The sequence below is a fragment of the Myxocyprinus asiaticus genome, chromosome 49, assembly GCF_019703515.2.
Source record: "Myxocyprinus asiaticus isolate MX2 ecotype Aquarium Trade chromosome 49, UBuf_Myxa_2, whole genome shotgun sequence".
Classification (NCBI taxonomy): Eukaryota; Metazoa; Chordata; class Actinopteri; order Cypriniformes; family Catostomidae; genus Myxocyprinus; species Myxocyprinus asiaticus.
Genome location: NC_059392.1, coordinates 17,396,517 through 17,417,443, shown reverse-complemented (window position 1 = coordinate 17,417,443; position 20,927 = coordinate 17,396,517). Strand labels below are relative to the sequence as shown.

The 20,927-nt window shown below is 38.6% G+C and overlaps 1 protein-coding gene across 2 annotated transcripts; it reads right to left on the bottom strand.

Moving 5' to 3' along the window:
- Window positions 1-1,664: 1,664 nt before the first annotated feature.
- Window positions 1,665-15,003, bottom strand: LOC127438246 (mucin-2-like). Of its 2 annotated transcripts, none has more exons than XM_051693690.1 (4): window positions 14,883-15,003; window positions 3,153-6,419; window positions 2,931-3,016; window positions 1,665-2,663 (listed from the first exon to the last, which is right to left on the bottom strand). In XM_051693690.1, exons 1-4 carry the CDS (start codon window positions 14,938-14,940, stop codon window positions 2,586-2,588), a joined length of 3,489 nt encoding a protein of 1,162 aa, XP_051549650.1. In that variant the 5' UTR covers window positions 14,941-15,003; the 3' UTR covers window positions 1,665-2,585. The 2 variants fall into 2 exon arrangements, with proteins under 2 accessions (XP_051549650.1, XP_051549651.1); XM_051693691.1 differs by lacking the exon at window positions 14,883-15,003 and adding an exon at window positions 9,858-10,068.
- Between the last annotated feature and the right edge of the window lie 5,924 nt (window positions 15,004-20,927).

The window sequence follows — 20,927 nt, the reverse complement described above, 5'->3', positions numbered from 1 at the left end:
TTTATGTTGAAGAACAAGACATTCACTTATAATCAAATAATGTTTACCACAGACCTTATTTTAAACTTAAGTTTAAAAACCCCATTATAATAACCCTTAGGAAAATCCGGAGGGAACCCACAGCGAATTAGATTTCCGGGTTCACCTACAAATTGACATCATGGCTGAACAGCTCTATTGGAATTGACATTCGACAGTGGATGAAGTCGAACGAGTCCATGAGAACATAAAAACAAATAAGATTGAGTTTGAGAAATAGCAGACTGAGAAATAGCTATAGATTTTAACAGAGTTGGTGCGTCAGAAGGACGGAGAGGAAAAACTCAAGGGTTGTGTGGGATAGTGATGCGCCATCATGCGCAAAAACTGAGAACATTTAAACTTTTGCTGAAATGCACTCTGACATGGGCATGCATTGACCAATGAGAATCTCGGAAAAGTGGGACAAACTGTGCTGTGAAATAAAAAAAACATGAAGGACAAAGTCATACATGCGGTTTATTCAGGTTCTCTGCCAGGCTACATAGACAGTTATTGTAGAGGGAGAGCCTGGAGAAGTGTTTAAGTGTTTATGGGTACATTATTGAAAAGTTATATTTTAGATACAGTAGCTATCTCTGTCTGTGATAGCCATTGGATTGCAGCTTGTTTTCAAACTGAACCACATCTTCTTCATGTACATGCCTTCCAAACTGACCTTTCCCATTACCATACGTCAAATGATCTGTCTGAGCTTTCTTTGTGTGTAGGCACCCTTAAGGACTGAGCATGAGGTGTTTACAGAACAAGCAAATGTTTTTCCTAGAAATGCTCCAAGATCAAACTGAATCTGCCTAAGGATGTGCGTGTTAATGCAAATAATTACTGTGATTTATGAATAAAAAAGATTATGAACACAGAAGATGTACACTCCTCAGAAAAAGATGTTGTGTTCCGCTACTATATACAATTTACAGTTTGTTACTGTTATCATTAGATAAAAGTAATTTACTATTATTAATGAGAGACCGAGAAATGTATGATGCAATGTATATAACAGTTAAATACTATTTGATGATATTATAGTAATTAACTGACTATTTTACAGTTATTTACAGAAACTACAGTAAGAGTTAAAAGACAGAAATGGCAACAATGCTTTGTGTAATGCTAGCAGAACTACTCAGCTGTAGGGTGAAGGGAAATGCTAACTTTATCATCCTTACCAACACCTGCAACATATTTGTAGAATTCCTCTTGTTTCCTATTTAAATTATGTCATTAATTATTTTTACAGTGGCTTTTTTGTACTGTAAATGGGTCTGCACACTTTTTTTGAATCTGTATATTTGTTAGTTTATTAAATATTAAATCTTAATTAAATCATATTGCTGTGACATTTTATGTATAATACACTATATTCCATAATATTTTTCACTTTAAGTTATTGCTATTAAACAATAGGGAGCCATGGCAAAAATATAAATAACAAATTAATAAGATAAAATAGTAATAGTATAGTAATAATAATAATAATAATAATAATAATAATAACAAAAAACAAACAAAAAAAACAAAACAAAACCAGATACTAGAAGTAGAGTTAGGTTTGGGGTTAGTATTAGTGTTAGATTTAGTACAATAAGAACTAATGAGTGCTTGGTAAGAGCAAATACTGATTTAAGTTATACATTTTATTTAAATATATAAAGCCATTGAGCATTTTAGGTTCATGTTACAGCCAGGTTCAAGTAAAGAGTTACTTTAATCACTAAGGAAAATGCTTGATCAAAGTTTACAAATAGCATAGGTTAGGGTTACATTACAGTATATGCAGATGATGGCATGGTTTTTGTCTGTACCCCCCCACCCCCCCCCAAACACATTACAAAATGAAACATACAAAAATCAATCATCTTCATTACTTGAATCAAATAACATTAAAGTAATCACTCTTTTAAAGCAGCTTCAGATATTTTCATTACATATTTCAAATTAATGTTAAAAAAAATTAAGATGAAATTAAGGATGGTGTAACTAGTGACAGTAAAAGGAGAAGACAGGCCACTTATTAAAAAATGAATAAGCAAAGTCTTTACTACAATATAACATATAATAATGTTCTCTGGACCAACCTAAAAATACAGTTTTAAAGCTTGATTTGAGCTATAAAAGCAAAATTTTGTCTAAAACGTGAATCTTGAAGCTATACTGAATTACATACTTTAAAAAACAAACAAACAAAAAACAAACAAAAAAAAAAAAAAACACACAGCGGCTTCAAAATTCACGTTTTGAGGTATGAAAGTGTGTAATTTTTGTTGTAGAAGTAATGTTTACCACAGACCTTATTTAACTCACAAGTTAAAAAAAAAACCATAGTGAATTAGACTTCTGGGTTCACCTACAAATTGATGTCATGGCTGAACAGCTTTATAGCACTCTTATTTCAATTTGTTTCAGCAGGTTTTTTTTGTAAAACTGAAATTAAAAGATTAAAGTGTGCTAGATCTGAGCAGTATTCTTTAATTTGCTTTCTGACAACTTCATTCAGTGATTTTATGTATACAAACGTTTAGATTAAATACGTTTTCCATATCAGATCCCTAGGGCAACAATTTTCTTGATTTCTTCACAGTAATCTTGATGGTCCCAGTAATGTTAGCTTGAATGTGCCTGGAAAACTGCAATAAAAAGTGTTTTTTTAAGCATTAAAGTAAAAATATGTCACTCATTATCATTATATCTATTTATTATTTATCAAAATGTTCTACTTTATTAGGTTATTGTGAATCATACGGTACAGTTGGGTTAGGGTTGGGACACAAACATTGAATCTTAATGTTGAATTAAATCTCTACTGGACAACCTGTTGGCAGAGGACATCAAATGTTCTGTGTGTGACAACAAAGTAATGTTTAGCAAAACTATGGATGAAATTTTTAGCTTACCTTTTCGATATATGTAATGATTTCATCATTGCTCAGCTCAACAAAGGATTTCATCTTGATAGTTGCATAAGCAAATGTTGTCAAATCTATTACATTAAAATTCCAAGATATTAGATTATATGAATGTTACTTTTCACTAATAATGACATCAGGGTTCTAAATGCTAAAAGTACATGAGGAGATTAATTAAGATTTGCATACTTTGAGGAATGTAAGTTGTACCTGTTAATTGAGTCGTTAGTTGAGTTATAGATATTATTGCATTTGTTGTTTGGGTTGTAGATATTGGTGCAGTTGTAGTTATTTGTTGAATTGTAGTTGTCAGTTGAGTTGTAGTTGTTGTTAGTTGAGTAGTAGATGTTGCAGCTGTAGGTGGTTGGGTTGTAGTTATAGTTCGTTGAGTTGTAGATGTTGTTGCAGCTTTTGGTGGTTGGTTTGTAGTTATTGTTGTTTGTTGAGTTATATATTTTGTTGCAGCTGTTTGTGTTTGGGTTGTAAGTGGTGGAGTATTTGTTAGTTGAGTTGTAGATGTTGTTGTAGCTGTTGGTGGTTGGGTTGTAGTTGGTGGAGTTGTTTGTTGATTTGTAGATGCTGTTGCAGCTGTTGGTGGTTGGTTTGTAGTTGGTGGAGTTGTTGTTAGTTGAGTTGTAGATGTTGTTGCAGCTGTTGGTGGTGGGGTTGCTGGTAGTTGAGTTGTAGATGTTGTTGCAGCTGTTGGTGGTGGGGTTGTTAGTTGAGTTGTAGATGTTGTTGCAGCCGTTGGTGGTTGGGTTGAAGTTGGTGGAATTGTTGTTAGTTGAGTAGTAGATGTTGCAGCTGTTGGTGGTGGGGTTGTAGTTGGTGGAGTTGTTGTTAGTTGAGTTGTAGATATTGTTGCAGCTGTTGGTGGTGGGGTTGTAGTTGATGGAGTTGTTGTTAGTTGAGTTGTAGATGTTGTTGCAGCTGTTAGTGGTTGGGTTGTAGTTGATGGAGTTGTTGTTAATTGCATTGTAGTTGTTGTTGCAGCTGTTGGTTGTTGGGTTTCAGTTGGTGGAATTGTTGTTAGTTGCAATGTAGATATTGTTGCAGTTGTTGATGGTTGGGTTGTAGCTGGTGGAGTTGTAGATGATGTTGCAGCTGTTGATGGTTGGGTTGTAGTTGGTGGAGTTGTTGTTAGTTGTATTGTAGATGTTGTTGCTGCTGTTGATGGTTGGGTTTTAGCTGATGGAGTTGTTGTTAATTGCATTATAGTTGTTGTTGTTGCAGCTGTTGGTGGTTGGGTTTTAGTTGGTGGAGTTGTTGCTAATTGAGTTGTAGATGTTGTTGCAGCTGTTGGGGGTTGGGTTGTATTTGGTGGAGTTGTTTTTAGTTGAATTACAGAAGTTGGGGAAGTTGTTGGAGGTGGAGTTGTTAGTTGTGTAAATGTTTGTGCACTTGTTATTGTTGATTGAATTGTAGATGTTGGTGCAGTTGTAGGTGATTGGGTTGTAGTTGGTGCAGTATTAGTTGTTAGTTGAATTGTAGATGTTGGTTCAGTCATTGGTTGGGATGTAGATATTGGTGCAGTCGTTGTTGGTACTTGGGTTGTAGATGTAGGTACACTGGTTGTTGGTGGTTGGGTTGTAGATGTTGGTGCAGTTGTTATGGTTGGTTGACTTGTAGATATTGATGCATGCGTATTTGATGGTTCTGTTGTTGATGTTGGTGCTATTATTGTTGATTGAGTAATAGATGTTGTTGCAGCTGTTGGTGGTGGGGTTGTTAGTTGAGTTGTAGATGTTGTTGCAGCCGTTGGTGGTTGGGTTGAAGTTGGTGGAATTGTTGTTAGTTGAGTAGTAGATGTTGCAGCTGTTGGTGGTGGGGTTGTAGTTGGTGGAGTTGTTGTTAGTTGAGTTGTAGATATTGTTGCAGCTGTTGGTGGTGGGGTTGTAGTTGATGGAGTTGTTGTTAGTTGAGTTGTAGATGTTGTTGCAGCTGTTAGTGGTTGGGTTGTAGTTGATGGAGTTGTTGTTAATTGCATTGTAGTTGTTGTTGCAGCTGTTGGTTGTTGGGTTTCAGTTGGTGGAATTGTTGTTAGTTGCAATGTAGATATTGTTGCAGTTGTTGATGGTTGGGTTGTAGCTGGTGGAGTTGTAGATGATGTTGCAGCTGTTGATGGTTGGGTTGTAGTTGGTGGAGTTGTTGTTAGTTGTATTGTAGATGTTGTTGCTGCTGTTGATGGTTGGGTTTTAGCTGATGGAGTTGTTGTTAATTGCATTATAGTTGTTGTTGTTGCAGCTGTTGGTGGTTGGGTTTTAGTTGGTGGAGTTGTTGCTAATTGAGTTGTAGATGTTGTTGCAGCTGTTGGGGGTTGGGTTGTATTTGGTGGAGTTGTTTTTAGTTGAATTACAGAAGTTGGGGAAGTTGTTGGAGGTGGAGTTGTTAGTTGTGTAAATGTTTGTGCACTTGTTATTGTTGATTGAATTGTAGATGTTGGTGCAGTTGTAGGTGATTGGGTTGTAGTTGGTGCAGTATTAGTTGTTAGTTGAATTGTAGATGTTGGTTCAGTCATTGGTTGGGATGTAGATATTGGTGCAGTCGTTGTTGGTACTTGGGTTGTAGATGTAGGTACACTGGTTGTTGGTGGTTGGGTTGTAGATGTTGGTGCAGTTGTTATGGTTGGTTGACTTGTAGATATTGATGCATGCGTATTTGATGGTTCTGTTGTTGATGTTGGTGCTATTATTGTTGATTGAGTAATAGATGTTGGTGCAGTTGTTGTTGGTGGTGGTTGAGTTGTAGTTGATAGAGTTGTAGTTGGCTGAGGTGTAGATGTTGATGTAGTTGTTGTTTGAGCAGTTGTTTTTGGTTGAGTTGTAGATGTTGTTGCACTTGTTGGTAGGGTTGTAGAGGTTGGTTCTGTTGTTGGTGGCTGAGTTGTATTTTGTGGATTCATTGTTTGTTGGGTTATAGATATTGGTTCAGTCGTTGTTGTTGCTGGTGTTGGTGGTAGAGTTGTAGACATCAGTGCAGTTGTTGTTGGTTGACTTGTAGATGCTGGTGCAGGCATAGTTGTTGGTAGGGTTGTAATTGTTGGTGCACTTGTTGTTGGTAAAGTTGTTGGTGGTTGGGTTGTAGTTGGTGAATTTGTTGTTAGTTGGGTTGTAGATATTGATGCAGGCTCAGTTGTTTGTTGAGTTGTAGATGTTGGTGAATTTGTTGGTTGAGGTGTAGATGTTGGTACAATTTTTGTTGTTGATTGACTTGTAGATGTTGGTGCAGGCGTAATTGATGGTTGTGTTGTTGATGTTGGTGCAATAATTGTTGGTTGAGTTGTAGATGTTGGTGCAGGCATTGTTGTTGGTAGCTGAGTTGCAGATGTTGGTGCAGACGTAGTTGTTGGTAGGGTTGTAAATGTTTGTGCATTTGCTGGTAAAGGTGTTGGTGGTAGGGTTGTAGTTGGTGCAGTTGTTGTTGGTTGATTTGTAGATGCTGATGCAATTGTTGCTGATTGGGTTGTAATTTGTACAGCTGTAGATATAATGACATTTTTATGACATTAAAAATCAGCACAAAAATGTCACTGAAATCCAATGTGTTAAAATACCAAAGGCTTTGATAGATGGCAGACAACAGTCAAACTATTTGTGAAATAGAACAAAAAAAAAAAAAAAAAAGGAAGTGATGTATAATTAGTGAATAGTTTCATTGTGTCCATGAACAAAAAAAATATGCTAACCGTTTGGACATATATGGGCCAAAAATTATGCACTTTACTAAGTTTCAAAATTAATTGGATGCATAGGTGAACACATAAACCCAGCAACTGCCCAATCCCAGTCAAGGGATATCCATGTAATCCAGTTATAGGATAAATGTCACCCTAAGTCAAAGGATATAATGGGTTCTATGATTTTTTTGAGCCCCTCTCTATATGATTTCTTCATTAATTGCCATAGTTTGTTTGCCTTTTCCTTCGCCTTTTTACAGCCCATCCCAGTGGGTCCTATTTTAAGACTACTACCTCTTAAGCATAGTGCTATGCATTATGCCATATGCACAAAATCAGTGGACATATGCACAAAATCAGACCAAGGAGGTTTGGTATTTTCATGCAAGCATGGGCTAAATGCTTAGTTACATTTAATTTTGCACTGCGAAATTTCACAGGCGAAGAAGGCGTGGGCGGATGTTTAGCATGAAACACACTTACCACTGCAAACTACTTGCCTAGCAGTCTTTTTTTATGCGGCACTTTATATTGTGAATTTTTGGGCCCAGTGCACGTGACGCAAATTTTGACATCAGCACAGTATGCGCATACTGTGCACATACAGGCTGAAAAGCAAAGTATACCTAGCCTTAAATTTCAGCTTTTCGCTGAGAATAGACATTCTCAGACTTCTTAAGCACAATTACTTATTTCTCACAAAAATAGCAAATTAGGCTTTGAGGGACTTCATTTACATTAACCTCCCATATATTTTTGCGAAATCAACCACTGTTTACGCAAATAAAGAGTGAACACTCCCACCCACACCCAGTTGCACATTGCCCAAGCACAAAAACTTCTTTTATATAGGAAAAAGTAGGGCACAGTCGTGATGCATAGCCCTGCACCTTACATGGGTAAGAAAATAGGGAACAATGGTGCGTAAGGCATGCTTTTTCCTTATCACACACAAGACAGAGTTTGTGTTTGTGTGTGAGAAAAATATGTATTCTTTGATTCGTGGCCAGTTTTCAGGGCCGGATTTATGAATAGGCATTCTAAGCACGTGCCTATGCTTGCACATCAAGGGGGCCCAGTTCAGCCACAAAATACATTTTTTTCCCCCTCTAAATCATTATAATGATGACATTATAACCCTCCTAAAGTTAACCCCAGAAATTAAAATATGCTAAATATTTTTATTAATTTGTAAAATTATCTAATAATTGAAAAGACATTACCATGCAGCAAGTTGCAGTTGGGGATGTTGAGGTTAACTGGTTTCACTATTAACCATCATTAAATGTCACAGTTAAAATGTTCACCCAAAAATGAAAATTCTGTCATAATTTACTCACTGACTTTCTTTCAAGATGTCAACATTTTCAATGAAAAATTACTTATTGTATGCCTTCAGACGACTTGGAATACAACGCACAATAGCATGGACTACTTTTATGATACTTTTAGATCCTTTTTAGGATTTCTTTTTCAGCAATTATAAAATATTTATTTCATCATATGGCAAAATCGGTAGTCTTTGAGTTGTTAATGTGACATGGTCATGGTTATTGCCAGTTAATTAGCTATGCAATGAATCTTAGTCTCTGAGAAGTTCTGACAATGTCTGAAATGTTTTGTCTTGCATTGTGACTGCTACTACGCCAGACACCTAATGAAGAATCAACAAGAGCACAACAATTGATGACATTTTATACTAGTGTATCTATATGATATGCAACCTTACTATTTTATTATTTACAGTTTCCTTCACATTATTATTGTACTATTAAAATTACCTGAAGTTTGCTATGAGGAACGAGCAGTCTACAAATTCCCTCCATCGCCCAGCCACAACTGACTTCAATTGACTCTCAGTTTTTTTCTTTGCCTGGCAAAAAAATTGCCAGCATTTCTCAGGTTTGTGTGATACAATTTAAATTTCACAATGGGATATCAGAACATGACAATTGATCAGCCAGACAATGCTGTTCACTGTGACCAGTGTTCAAGATGTATATATATATCGTGAACGTGAATTCATAAAAGACCACTGATGTCAAACAATCTGAAATACATTAAAAGGCACCATTAAACCATAAAAGTAGTCCATAAAAGTAGTCCATACAATTTGTGTAATATATTACAAGTCATACAATAGCTTTGTGTACAGTTCAATATTTAAGTCACTGAAACATGTGAACCATGATGTTGACATGAATAACATCACACTTGAGGTGCCATGTTTGAATGTACACAAAAATGAATGAGATTTGACAACTACAGCAGAAGGGAAGAGTTTTGTTGGCGCAGATTTCGTGTGGGCCTGTGTTTACCAAACAATAAGATTAAGATATGGGCAAAGTCTGCCAAACTACAGACCACACTAAAATGAATTGTATTGCATTAGACAACAAAATATCAACGCAAGAAGCATTTATTTTGTTCATTCCCCTTCTGTCACTCACTCGACGTTGTGTCAATGTAGTGACACTAGGGGTCCCTATATGAAATGCTACAATGGCTGAACTGTGTTACATGAACTGCCAATGCAGGTGAGTGCGACATGCGACGACAGCGTAAACCGCCTTGGTGGTCTATATAAGCCACTGTCGTCGTGTTGTCCGTCTGGACCAACATGTGCTTGCCCTGGATCAACGGCAATAGCCTCCACAGGGCGAGCTGTACTGCCAGCAACTCGAAGCAGTTGATGTGCCCACTCAGGCGAGGTCCTGTCCAGGAGCCAGCGACTGCGTGCCCATTGCACACGGAACCCCAGCCTATCTTGGAGGCGTCCGTCGTAACCACAACACGCCTGGACACTTGCTGTATGGGGACCCCAGAACACAAGAATGCAAGGTCTGTCCAAGGGCTGAAAAGGTGGCGGCAGCCATGCGTACCTCGGGACTCGGGTCTGGAGCCAGTGCTGTAGCGGTCTCATATGCATCAACCCGTGCGCCGTGACTGCCGCTGAGGATGCCATATGCCCCAGGAGCCTCTGAAAGTACTTCAGTGGGACTGACATTTCCCGCCTGGATAATTTCAGGCAGTTCAGCACCGACTGCGCGTGCTCGCATGTGAGGCACGCTATCATTGACACCGAGTCTAACTCCATGCCAAGAAAAGAGATGCTCTGAACCGGGGAGAGCTTGCTCTTTTCCCAGTTGATCCGAAGCCCTAAACGGCTGAGGTGCGTGAGCACCAGGTCCCTGTGTGCACACAGTAACTCTCGAGAGTGGGACCCTCGAAGCACTTACCTTGCTCCTCGCACCCGGCGTAAGGCGGGCCAGCGACTGAGGAGGAGGTCCTCTCGGGCCGTCCTCGAGACTTGTCACCACCGGCCGGCCAGGGGTGTGGTTTGTGTGATGCAGCGGGACATGCGAAGGCAGGGGACCACGTTCGTGAGGCTCAGGCTGCAGGCGCTCGGTGTCCAGTAGCCGTGGGGACGGCGATTGGATTGGATCATAAGCAGAGAATGTGAAACATATGTAGCCATCTGTCACTCACATGTCGCATGTTTTAAAAATACACTTTTTTTTAACAATTTAAAATATGTTTTCGCTGTAATGTTCTAATTGCAAAATAGACTGCAGAAGATGAAAGTTGAGTTTTTAAATTTAATTTGATACCAAGTATGTGAACACTGATGAAATTGTTTAAATAAAACAAAGCATTCGTTTTTTAGCCACACTCAAACAGTCCACCTTTTGGCCAATGACAATTAACAGGTTTAAAATGGGCGTGCAAGACGGCCTCTGTAGCACCCCCATTTTCACCTACAGTCACCAAAATTGATACGTATATAGTTCTCATCAAGCTGGAGAACTTTCATAATTATAGTCATTAGGTCTGCCCAACAGGAAGTCGGCCATTTTAGATTATTTTAATATTGCAGTCTCTGAACTTTTAAATACGCCTCCTAGGGGATTCATGAGACTGTCTCCATGAATCTTCAGGAAGATGAAAAATTTGGAAGGATATGAGGTGGGCATTTTTTTATAGTGCTGGCTCAAGTAAGAGCAGGGGAGTCATTACACTGATAAGTAAACATCTACAATTCAAATGTATCAAACAGAGTAAAGATAAATTAGGAAGAGTCATAATTGTTTTAGCTGAAATTCAGGGACAAAGTCTTATTTTGGCCAATATTTATGCACCTGATGTTGATTATCAGGGCTTTTTTATAGATCTTGCAAACCGCTGGCACCCCTCATGATACAATATTGGGAGGACATTTTAATCTTTTGATGGACTCAGTCTTTGATCATAGTCAAAAGCAAAAGTGTGCAAGCACCCTAGAGCAACAGTGATGCTTCACAGTATGTGTAAAAATCTTGGTCTTATAGAGACTTTTGAACCCATCTGGTAGGGACTATACATTTTTCCTTCAGTCAATAAGATTTACTCTAGAATATATATTGTGGGCGTGGCTTGGGAGGCACTTAAGGCATTTCTTAGGGGCTGGATCATACAGTATGCCTCATTCACCAAACAATCCAAAGCACAAGAACTCATGGAATATTAAAAGTGCTGAGGCAGAGCTGAAGTGCCGAATGTCGTCTAATGGCCCCAGAGAATTGACCCGATTGAAATACAGATTTAATACTATTTTGTCACGGAAGGTGGAGTTTTGGCTATTCAGGGCAAGACAGTCATACTTTGAGTCGGGGGACAAAGCAGGGAAGCTTCTGGCTAGATATATAAAACAGAGAGAGTCTTGTTCTACCATTCCCTCATCTAATGGTTGTGAAATATTTACCTCAGCCATTGATATTAATAATGCTTTTAAAGAATTTTATCTTGATTTCTATAGTTCCATGTCTTCATCTACTGATGAAGATATTAGAAACTTTGGCAAGGAAACACCTTAAGGCAAGGCGCCTGGGCCAGATGGCTTTGCCCCTGTATTTTTTAAGTCTTATGCTACAGAACTGGCTCCAATTTTGCTAGAAGTTTATACGGAATCATTAAAGAATGGAAAGCTTCCACCAACCATGACACAAGCCCAGATCAGTCTGATTCTTAAAAAGGACAAAGATCCAAGCAAGTGTAAGAGTTACCGTCCAATTTCCCTGATCCAGCTAGACGTTAAAATATTGTCAAAAATTTGGGCTAACCGATTAAGTAAAGTTATGACATCTCTTATACATACTGATCAGGTCAGGTTCATTCGGGGCCGTAGCTCTTCTGATAACATTAGGTGTTTCATCAATATCATGTGGTCAGTGGTGAATGATCAGACTCCGGTTGCTGCCATCTCACTTGACGCTGAAAAGGCATTTGATATGGTAGAATAGGATCATCTTTTTAAGATTTAGGAAATATATGGGTTCGGGAATACTTTTATTGGATGGATTAAGTTACTTTATAGACACCTGGTAGCAGCGGTACAAACAAATGGATTCATTTCAGACTATTTTACTCTGGATAGGGGCACCCGACAGGGTTGGCCTCTTTCCCCATTATTGTTCTGTCTTGCCCTGGAACTATTAGCAGCCGCGATAAGAAAGGACTATGATTTTCTAGGGGTGGTGGTGGGAGGTGTGGCACATAAGCTTTTGCTTTACGCAGATGATATTTTATTATTCGTCTCCAACCCTACTAGATCTATGCCTTGCCTCCACAGAATTATTAATTCCTTTTCTAAGTTTTCAGGATACATAGTTAATTGGTCTAAATTTTTAGCTTTGGTTCTGATAGCGTACTGCCCAGTAACAGCTTTTCAGCCAGGCGCCTTTCAGTGGTATTTGGGCATTTTATTCCCAGCAAATTTGTGTGATTTAGTTGAGTTAATTTTGACCCTTTGATAAAAAGGTTTTCAAGCGATGTGGGCAGGTGGGCTTCATTTATCTATGATTGAGAAGGTTAATGTTATTAAAATGAATTGTATTCCAAAATTCAAATTCAACCTGTAGATGTCCCCTTCTCTTATTTCAAGCAATTTGATAGCATAGCGAAGTCCTTCATTTGGAATGGTAAACGTCTCTGATTACAGTTCAGTAAGTTGCATAGGCCGATTGACAAAGGTGGGCTAGGCCTACCCAAGATTTTGTTTTATTATTATGCATTTGGTCTCAGACATTTGGCTCACTGGTCACTTCCACCTGAGAGAGCCCCTACCTGGTTTTGTATTGAACAGGAAGTTCTTCTCACTATTTCGCCATTGCAATGCCTTTCTATCAAACTAACCGAAGAAGTTACACCCCACTATAGATGCTAAATTGCAAACAGATTTTTTATATTTTGAACAGTGTCACCATGATGAAGCAATACATTTATGGTGAAAAATGGAAAACAGGAAGTGCCTTGTATCTTCTGTGTGCATTGTGTGATTTTGATGAAAATTCAGCTGTATGTTTGGTAATGAGGGCTGACCACATTGATCTGGCTATTATGGGTCACAATCATAGCGCCACCAACTGGCAGCAGGAAGTATGGCACTTTTAACAGACTCTGAAATGGCCCTCTTGTGTTTACATGAATTGGCTCAAAATTATTTCGAATAATGTCAAGACACTGCTGATGTAAGTTTGTAAAGGGATATTTGATATCTTAAATACTGTTGCCTTGGCAACAAATTAATTGTTATTATTCCTTTCTTCATATATTTGGGTGTTTTTGAGGCACTTGACATGCTTAAAATTTCATGAAAATTTGCACACACATCAGAGTCACTGGCCATTAGGCCTGGGAAAAAGTTCACGCATGCGCATGTAGGGGGGGCTCAATAGCACCCCTTTTAAAATGGGTGTGTAAGACGGCCTCTGTAGCACCCCCATTTTCACCTACAGTCACTAAAATTGGTACATATATAGTTCTCATCAAGCCGGACAACTTTCATAATTGCAGTCATTAGATCCGCCCAACAGGAAGGTGGCCATTTTGGAATTTTTGAAAATTGTAGTCTCTGAACTTTTAAATACTCCTTCTAGGTGATTCATGAGACTGTCACCACATTTAGACAACATTATGCCAAGACATTGAAGATGCTAAATTGCAAACAGATTTTGATATATATCGAACGGTGTTGCCATGGTGAGGCATTAAATTAATGGCAAAAAATGGGAAACAGGAACCGTCTCACATCTTCTGTGTGCAATGTGTAATTTAGATCCAAATTGAGATGTATGTTTAGTCTTTGGGGCTAATCACATGAATTTGACTATTTTGGGTCATGGTCATAGCGCCACCACCTGGCAGCAGGAAGTGTGGTTCTTACAACAGACTTTAAAATGACGCTGTTCTCAACCTATATCACTTTCATTTTCATGATATGTAGGCATCTTTAAAATAAAAAATATGTGTTAATGTGTGTGTTCATGTTGCGTGCAATTATTATAATTTTTTTAAGATCGATGTCTAAAAAAACATCTTGCACCAGCAAATTGGGCCCCCGGAGTAGACGTCGCCTAGGTAGCGATGGTGGTGGCCGCACCAACAGAAATGACCTAGAGACAGAGCTCATCCCTAAGGGGTAGGGGAAGAGCCCAATAGTCCTGGTCTAGTGGATGCTGATTGCTGCGGAGCGTGTTAGGTGAGGTGGGGGCTTTGGTGTTCTGGCCGGGGGTGGGTGTGTGGTCCATCGCTCATGCGACTGGTGGGGCTGCACCTTAGTTTACATATATATATATATATATATATATATATATATCTTTATAAATAGGCTACTTTTATTTTCTTACTCTCTTCTCCTATCCTAATAAACTATATCTATATATTTGTTTTCTTTATATTTCCCATTCTTTATTTGTATTTAATATTATGTACTCATGTATTTATCATTTCCTTATCCTCCTTTTCTTTCTCTTTCTCTCCCTGGTTGTTTTGTAATTTTGTAGTAGTTTTGTATGTATCTCTCTGTATGTGTATAAACACAATACACATTTGTTTTTTTAAGAAGGTGGTTAAATAGATTTCTTTTATGGTAACTTTGGATAATTGTATTTTATTTTCTATGTTTGATGATAAGCAGCATATTCTGTTAATTAATTAGTTATAGACTGTTGATTTAATTTAAGATTTTTTTAGGCTTAAGGCTCAGACTTAAGGATTACTTGATTCAATTTGATGAAAATTGAAATGCCTAAATCTTAAAAACAGGCTAAATAATTGTCATATAATGACAAGTCAGAATATCTAACTTTATATTCCTTTTTTTTTTTTTTTATGTGAACTTGACTTAATACATAAAACACAACATTATTTCACTGAATATGCATAGATCAGATATGTCCAGTGACATACAGTATACTCAAAGATTTGAAATTCAGTAGCCCTCTTACCTGTTATTCTTGATCCACAAAGTAGTAAAACCAATCCAATGTATAAATAATGAAACATCTTCACAATGTATGCTACAAGATGAATGGCAGAATCATGAGCTCTGTAAGAACCTCAGAGCAGCAGTCTTACATTTGCACTTGACTGATGGTTTGACTTCAGGTAACATAATAAACTCCTCCCACATTTTTTAAATAAAACAAGTTCTGTAAGTGGGTCAAATGAGTTCAGTGAATTTCTCATTAATTTTTTTTTTTTTTTAGCAACAATAGAATTTATTAAAAGAAATAACCAGAATCAGGTATTTTTATTAGATAATTTAATATATTAAATTGTAAGTATAATGTGTTGAAAAAACAAATAACTAATAGCAGTTAGATTGTATGGATTCTGGTTTCACTGTCTGACTGGATTCTGTAAATACTTTAAATAGCACATTTCCTTGTCATATGTCCCACTAAAAAAGTGTTACAGTAAGGAATAGCAAAAGCACTGTTGTTAATTAAACGCGACATTGCTCATTTGTACATCAGGGCTCAATAGTAAGGATTTCTACTTCTGGCACATACAGAACTTCTGTTCAGAGTTTTACTTACCCTGCCAACATTATCTGTGCCAGAAAAAAAAAAGTTGTACAATTTCATTAGGAGCCCTGTTTGAACAGTGCTATGCCTTAAGCGCAAGCATAATAGGTTTCGAGGTTTCAGAAATTTCGATGTTTCATGCAAGCATGTGCTAAGTCTAGGCGCAAGTGGTTTGGCGAAACTGTGCGTGCAAAGCAGTAATGGGCTGGGTGCAATTTAATTCTGAGGCACTGTAGGCGTCCTATTATATATTCAATTTCATGTCAAGCAACATCAGTATAAATGAAGACAACACATTCATAAGAATTTGGTAGTGTCAATGGGCTGCACACAGTGCATCCCCTGCTCTGTTTGTCACCTGCGCAGCTCTATGTCACCTATGTTTCTCTGTTTAATGTTTTATGTTTCATTTCTGTACAGCATCTTTGAGCTTTGGAAAGGTGCTATACAAAATAAACGTATTATTATTATTAATCATACTGATATGCTGACACACAAATCATGGCTAGTGTTAATAGTGATCGATAGCTCTTTGATGTCATCTGCTGGTGGAATCCCCAAACTGCAAATGCAGGAACTGAGTTTAGACTTCTCAAACATCTAAGCACAATGACCTATTTCTCAGGAAAATAGCAAATTGCACAATTTGCTCTTTGTGCCACTTCATTAACATACAATACACCCACAGTTTGCCCGCATACACCCATAGATAGTGCAAACACTCCCACCCACAGCCACTTGCGTATTATGCTGGCACAAAAATTGGATAAGATGCTATGTCAATGCGCTTAGTGAAAATAAAACCCCTAAAGATTTCTTTACAAAAAACAAAAATAGGTTTACAGCAATAACTCTGACAGTTCTAAATTCTGAAACACACTTTTTCATATTGTACTATACGATGCAGGATATTCATAACTTTCTTCCAAATGGTTCTATTGGCTGCCATAGTCTATTAAGGTAGAAGAAGAAGAAGAAGAAAAATAAAAAATTTAGCTGCAAGCAGCAGTTACGGGGCCAAGCTAACATCAACAGATCCACCATAATTGAAATTAATAGGATTTTGCATCCTTGGTGATGATTTTTGGCAAAGCAGTTTAAAAGTGATAAGAAGAATTACTTTGTAACACCATACAATTGCTTATACTTAAGAAAAGCGTGTGGCGCTGTCTCTAAACTGCTTAGGTAGTCTCAAGTAATAGTGGTGATTACATGTACCAGGTTTCATTTCAATAGCTCAAAGCATTGCTCAGAGCAATAGCTCACAGCATCAATTCCTGTTTGCCATACTGACCGTAACATTCTTAAGACCATTTCTCGACCAATGTTTTGGAATATCAAAAATCCAAATAATGGGGCCTGGGTAGCTCAGCAAGCAAAGGTGCTGTCTACCACCACTGGAATGCTAGGGTGGGTAGAGTCACGTGGGTTACCTTCCTCGTGGTTGCTATAAGGTGGTTCTCGCTCTCGGTGGGGTGTGTGTGAGTTGTGCGTGGATGCTGCGTGAGTCTGCACAAGCCCTAGGTCTCCGCGGTAATGCACTCAGCAAGCCTCATGATAAGATGCATGGGCTGACTGTCTCAGAAGTGGAGGCAACGGTGATTCGTCTTCCGCCACTCCGATCGAGGCAAGTCACTGCGCAACCACGAGGAATTAACTTTTGTGCGGCTTGGTCTTAAAATCATATGAGTGAAATTTGCTGAGGTTTGACCTAATTTGTAGTGATTTAAAGTGCAAAAAACAAACAAAAAAACAACAAATATAATTCAAAATGACTGACAGGCAATATGGGCGACCATGGCAAAATTGGTACCATTGCATTTGGCACGACCCAATGAATATTATAAAACAATAGACCAAAATAATCAAAGGTTATTAGCAAAATTATGAATTTTCAGATTTCTTCACTACTACATGGTGCTCTCCTCAAACTGTGCCTGCACCCTCAGCTAATGGAAAGAACCATATCAAGTTTTGTGTCAATAATATGAGTCAAACTCTGTGCAGGTCTGACACAGTTTTTAGGAGGAGAAATTAAAAACAGTTTTAAAATTCAAAATGGCAGAAAATCTAGTCAGGCGGAAAATCATTTGACTCAGCAGGACCAAAAGGAATCAGATGCAAATAATTATGTTTCTAGCACACATGGTTACAAGCAGAAAACCTGTTGGTGGCGCTAGATGGTTTAAGATAATCATACAGTTCTATGGGCTGCCATAGACTTCAGTGGCAGAGAAAAAAATAATAATAATAAGCAGAACACTAACAGATACAATTGGGGCTTTGCCACTTTGGGTCTTTGCCCCTAACTAACAGATACAATAGGATATATAATTATAACTAAATATATTAATATATCATTGCATGGATAGCTTTAGACTTATATCCATTTAATAATGCTAAAAAAAGAAAATTAGTAAACCATTTTGATAGACGGTGATAAGTATTTGGACTGATCCTTTTAGATCACTAGCCTAAATTAAATTAAATGTTTATTCCTTTGCCACAACTAATTTCGAGTTAGAACACTCAGAACACTTACTTAGAACTTCTTAACCTTTTGTTTTGACAAAATTTCCTTTTCATGTTGTTTTGTGTTATTGTAGAGTTTGTTTGTTTTGAAATGGCTCCTCTTGGTTCCAGCAGTTGCATGAATCATGTTTATAGATTCCTGGGAAGTTCCATTGTTCATGGAATATGGAATTTGTTTTCCATGGTTTTCAAGTATTACATAAAAATGACCTACCTCTAGTCTAGTCTATCAATACAGTGGCCCCAAAAAGTATTTGGACTCTTAATCCACACTTAAAAAGGCATGAATGTCAATGCATTATAAGAAAATATCAAACCAAATGGGATTTACTTTAAAGAAAGACTTTTCTTTATGCACTCACAAGCAAAACATAAAGAAATTTGTCAAGTTTTAGACAAAAGTATTTGGACACTTTCTGGTTGTCAAACATTATAGTGAAACATAGTTAATGTGATGAAAAAACACCTGTAGTTAATATGTGTCTGACTTCATAAAACACTGATTAAAAACACCTTGACACCAGTTGCTTAAAATTCATTGCAAAATGTCTCTGAAAAGTAAGATCAGTTATGAGTTTGGCTCTAGTATCATTTGTTTGCAGATGTATCATGCTTTGATATTTTGTTTTCTATGCTATGAAATGTATGGTTCTTTGTATATTACACTGCCTGGCCAAAAATAAAAGTTGCATACTCTAATATTTCATTGGACCGCCTTTAGCTTTGATTACGGTGCACATTCGTTATGGCACTGTTTCGACAAACTTATGCAACTTCACAACATTTATTTCCTTCCAGATTTGCAGTAATTTTTGGCCGAGATCTTGTATTGATGACGGGAGAGTTGAACCACTCCATAAAATCTTCTCCAGCACACCCCAAAGACTTTCAATGGGATAAAGATCAGGATTCTGTGGTGGCCAATTCGTGCGTGAAAATGATTCCTCATGAATCTTGGTTTTTCGTCCTTAATGTTTGCGTGTATTGAGAAATTTAAAACACATTGATGCCATCTGCTGGTAAGGATTTAAACTGTACAACAGGATACCACTTGTGTTTTTTTTGTTTGTTTTTTTTTTCAGGACCTAGATTAAACATTGGACTTGGTGACCCAACACAGTACAAAAATAACAAAAGTAATTAAAAAATGAAATGTTAAATTTGTTCACATATGTAATATGAGTGTAATTTGATCATTCAGGTGCTCCACGGTGCTGTACTTAGTCTCTCTCAGTGAGAGTTTACGACTAATATACAACAATGGTCGCCCCTCCCCCTCCTGCGAGAGCACTGCCCCCAACCCTCTATCAGATGCATCCGTCTGCAAAATAAAGGGGAGAGAGAAATTAGGAGCATGTAAAAGTGGCCCCCCACAAATCGCAGATTTTATTTTTAGGAAAGCCTGTTGGCATTACTCCATCCACTGGATTGGATCGGGGGCCCCCTTTCTAGTAAGATCAGTCAGTGGGCTGGTGACGTCAGAGTAACTAGGCATAAGCCTTCGGTAGTAGCCAGCCAGCCCCAGAAACTGTCTCACCTCCTTTTTGGTCTTTGGCATCGGACAGGCCACAATTGCTGCGGTTTTGTTAACCTGGGGACGCACTTACCCGTGGCCCAAGTGGAACCCCAGATACCGAACTTCCACCTGCCCAACTGGGCACTTCTTCGGGTTGGCCATGAGCCCCACCCATCGCAGCGACCTCAGGACAGCTCTCAGATGTTGCATATGCTGCCGCCAATCATTACTATAGATAATAATATCATCTAAATATGCGGCGGCATATGCTGTATGTGGTCTGAAAACTTTGTCCATGAGACACTGAAATGTGGCCGGGGCCACGAACAAACTGAACGGAAGTGTCACAAATTGGTGCAAGCCGAACGGTGTGGAAAAAGCAGTTTTATCTAGGGAGATTGGAGTTAAAGGGATTTGCCAATAACCCTTTGTTAAGTCCAGTGTCAAATAAATTTGAGTCGTGCCCAACCGATGGAGTAATTCGTCAATCTGAGACATTGGGTACGCATCAAATTTGGACACTGCATTCACTTTGCGATAGTCTACACAGAACCGGACCGTCCTGTCGCTCTTAGGTACCAGAACCACCGGGCTGGCCCAATCGCTGTATGACTCTTCTATTATGCCCATCTCGAGCATTGCCTCCAATTCTTCCTGAACAACCCTTTTCTTGTGTTCAGGAAGGCAATGGGGCGGCTACGTACCACCACCCCCGGGGTGGTCTCGATATGGTGTTCTATGAGGTTCGTGCGACCGGAGAGAGGCAAGAACTTGCCCGCAAATTCCAACTGCAACTTGGTCACGTCTGTGAGCTGCGACGGCGAGAGGTGCTCTCCACACGGGACCGGGGTGAATGAATTTGATTTGAGAGTCACCTCTGGCCTGAGTCCTGAGGCCTGAGTCCCCAAGAGGTCACCTCTTGGGGACTACCATTGCTAAGGCCACAGGGACCGCTCCCCTAGTCGGGTGCCCCTGTCATACAGCCGGCTTTGACGTTCCTGAGCTTGGAGCAAATTCTCCTGTGTTAATCGACCCAAAGTGTGGAGTTTTGCTCTAAGATCAAAAACGTACTGAATTTCATTTTTACTGTTTGAAGGTCCCTCCTCCCAAGCTTCCCATATGACGTTGAGCACGCTGCGCGGCTGACACCCATACAGCAGCTCGAATGGGGAAAACCCTGTGGAGGCTTGCGGGACCTTTCGCACTGCAAATAACAGGGGTTCGTGCCACTTATCTCAGTTCCTAGCATCCTCATGTACGAACTTACGAATCATGTTTTTAAGGTTTTATTAAATCGTTCCACCAACCCATCTGTTTGTGGGTGATAAACACTGGTGCAAATCGATTTAATACCCAACAATTTGTATAGTTCACGTAGTGTTCATGATGTAAATGTAGTGCCTTCATCAGTGAGG

What these genes read in the sequence shown, in the direction of transcription:
- LOC127438246 (XM_051693690.1), bottom strand. Translation starts at nt 14,940, where the DNA reads ATGTTTCATTATTTATACATTGGATTGGTTTTACTACTTTGTGGATCA. An exon ending in ACTAACGACTCAATTAACAG is followed by an intron (nt 3,017 to 3,152) that starts GTACAACTTACA and finishes TTAATGTAATAG; the next exon opens with ATTTGACAACATTTGCTTAT. An exon ending in TCATTACATATATCGAAAAG is followed by an intron (nt 2,664 to 2,930) that starts GTAAGCTAAAAA and finishes TTTTTATTGCAG; the next exon opens with TTTTCCAGGCACATTCAAGC.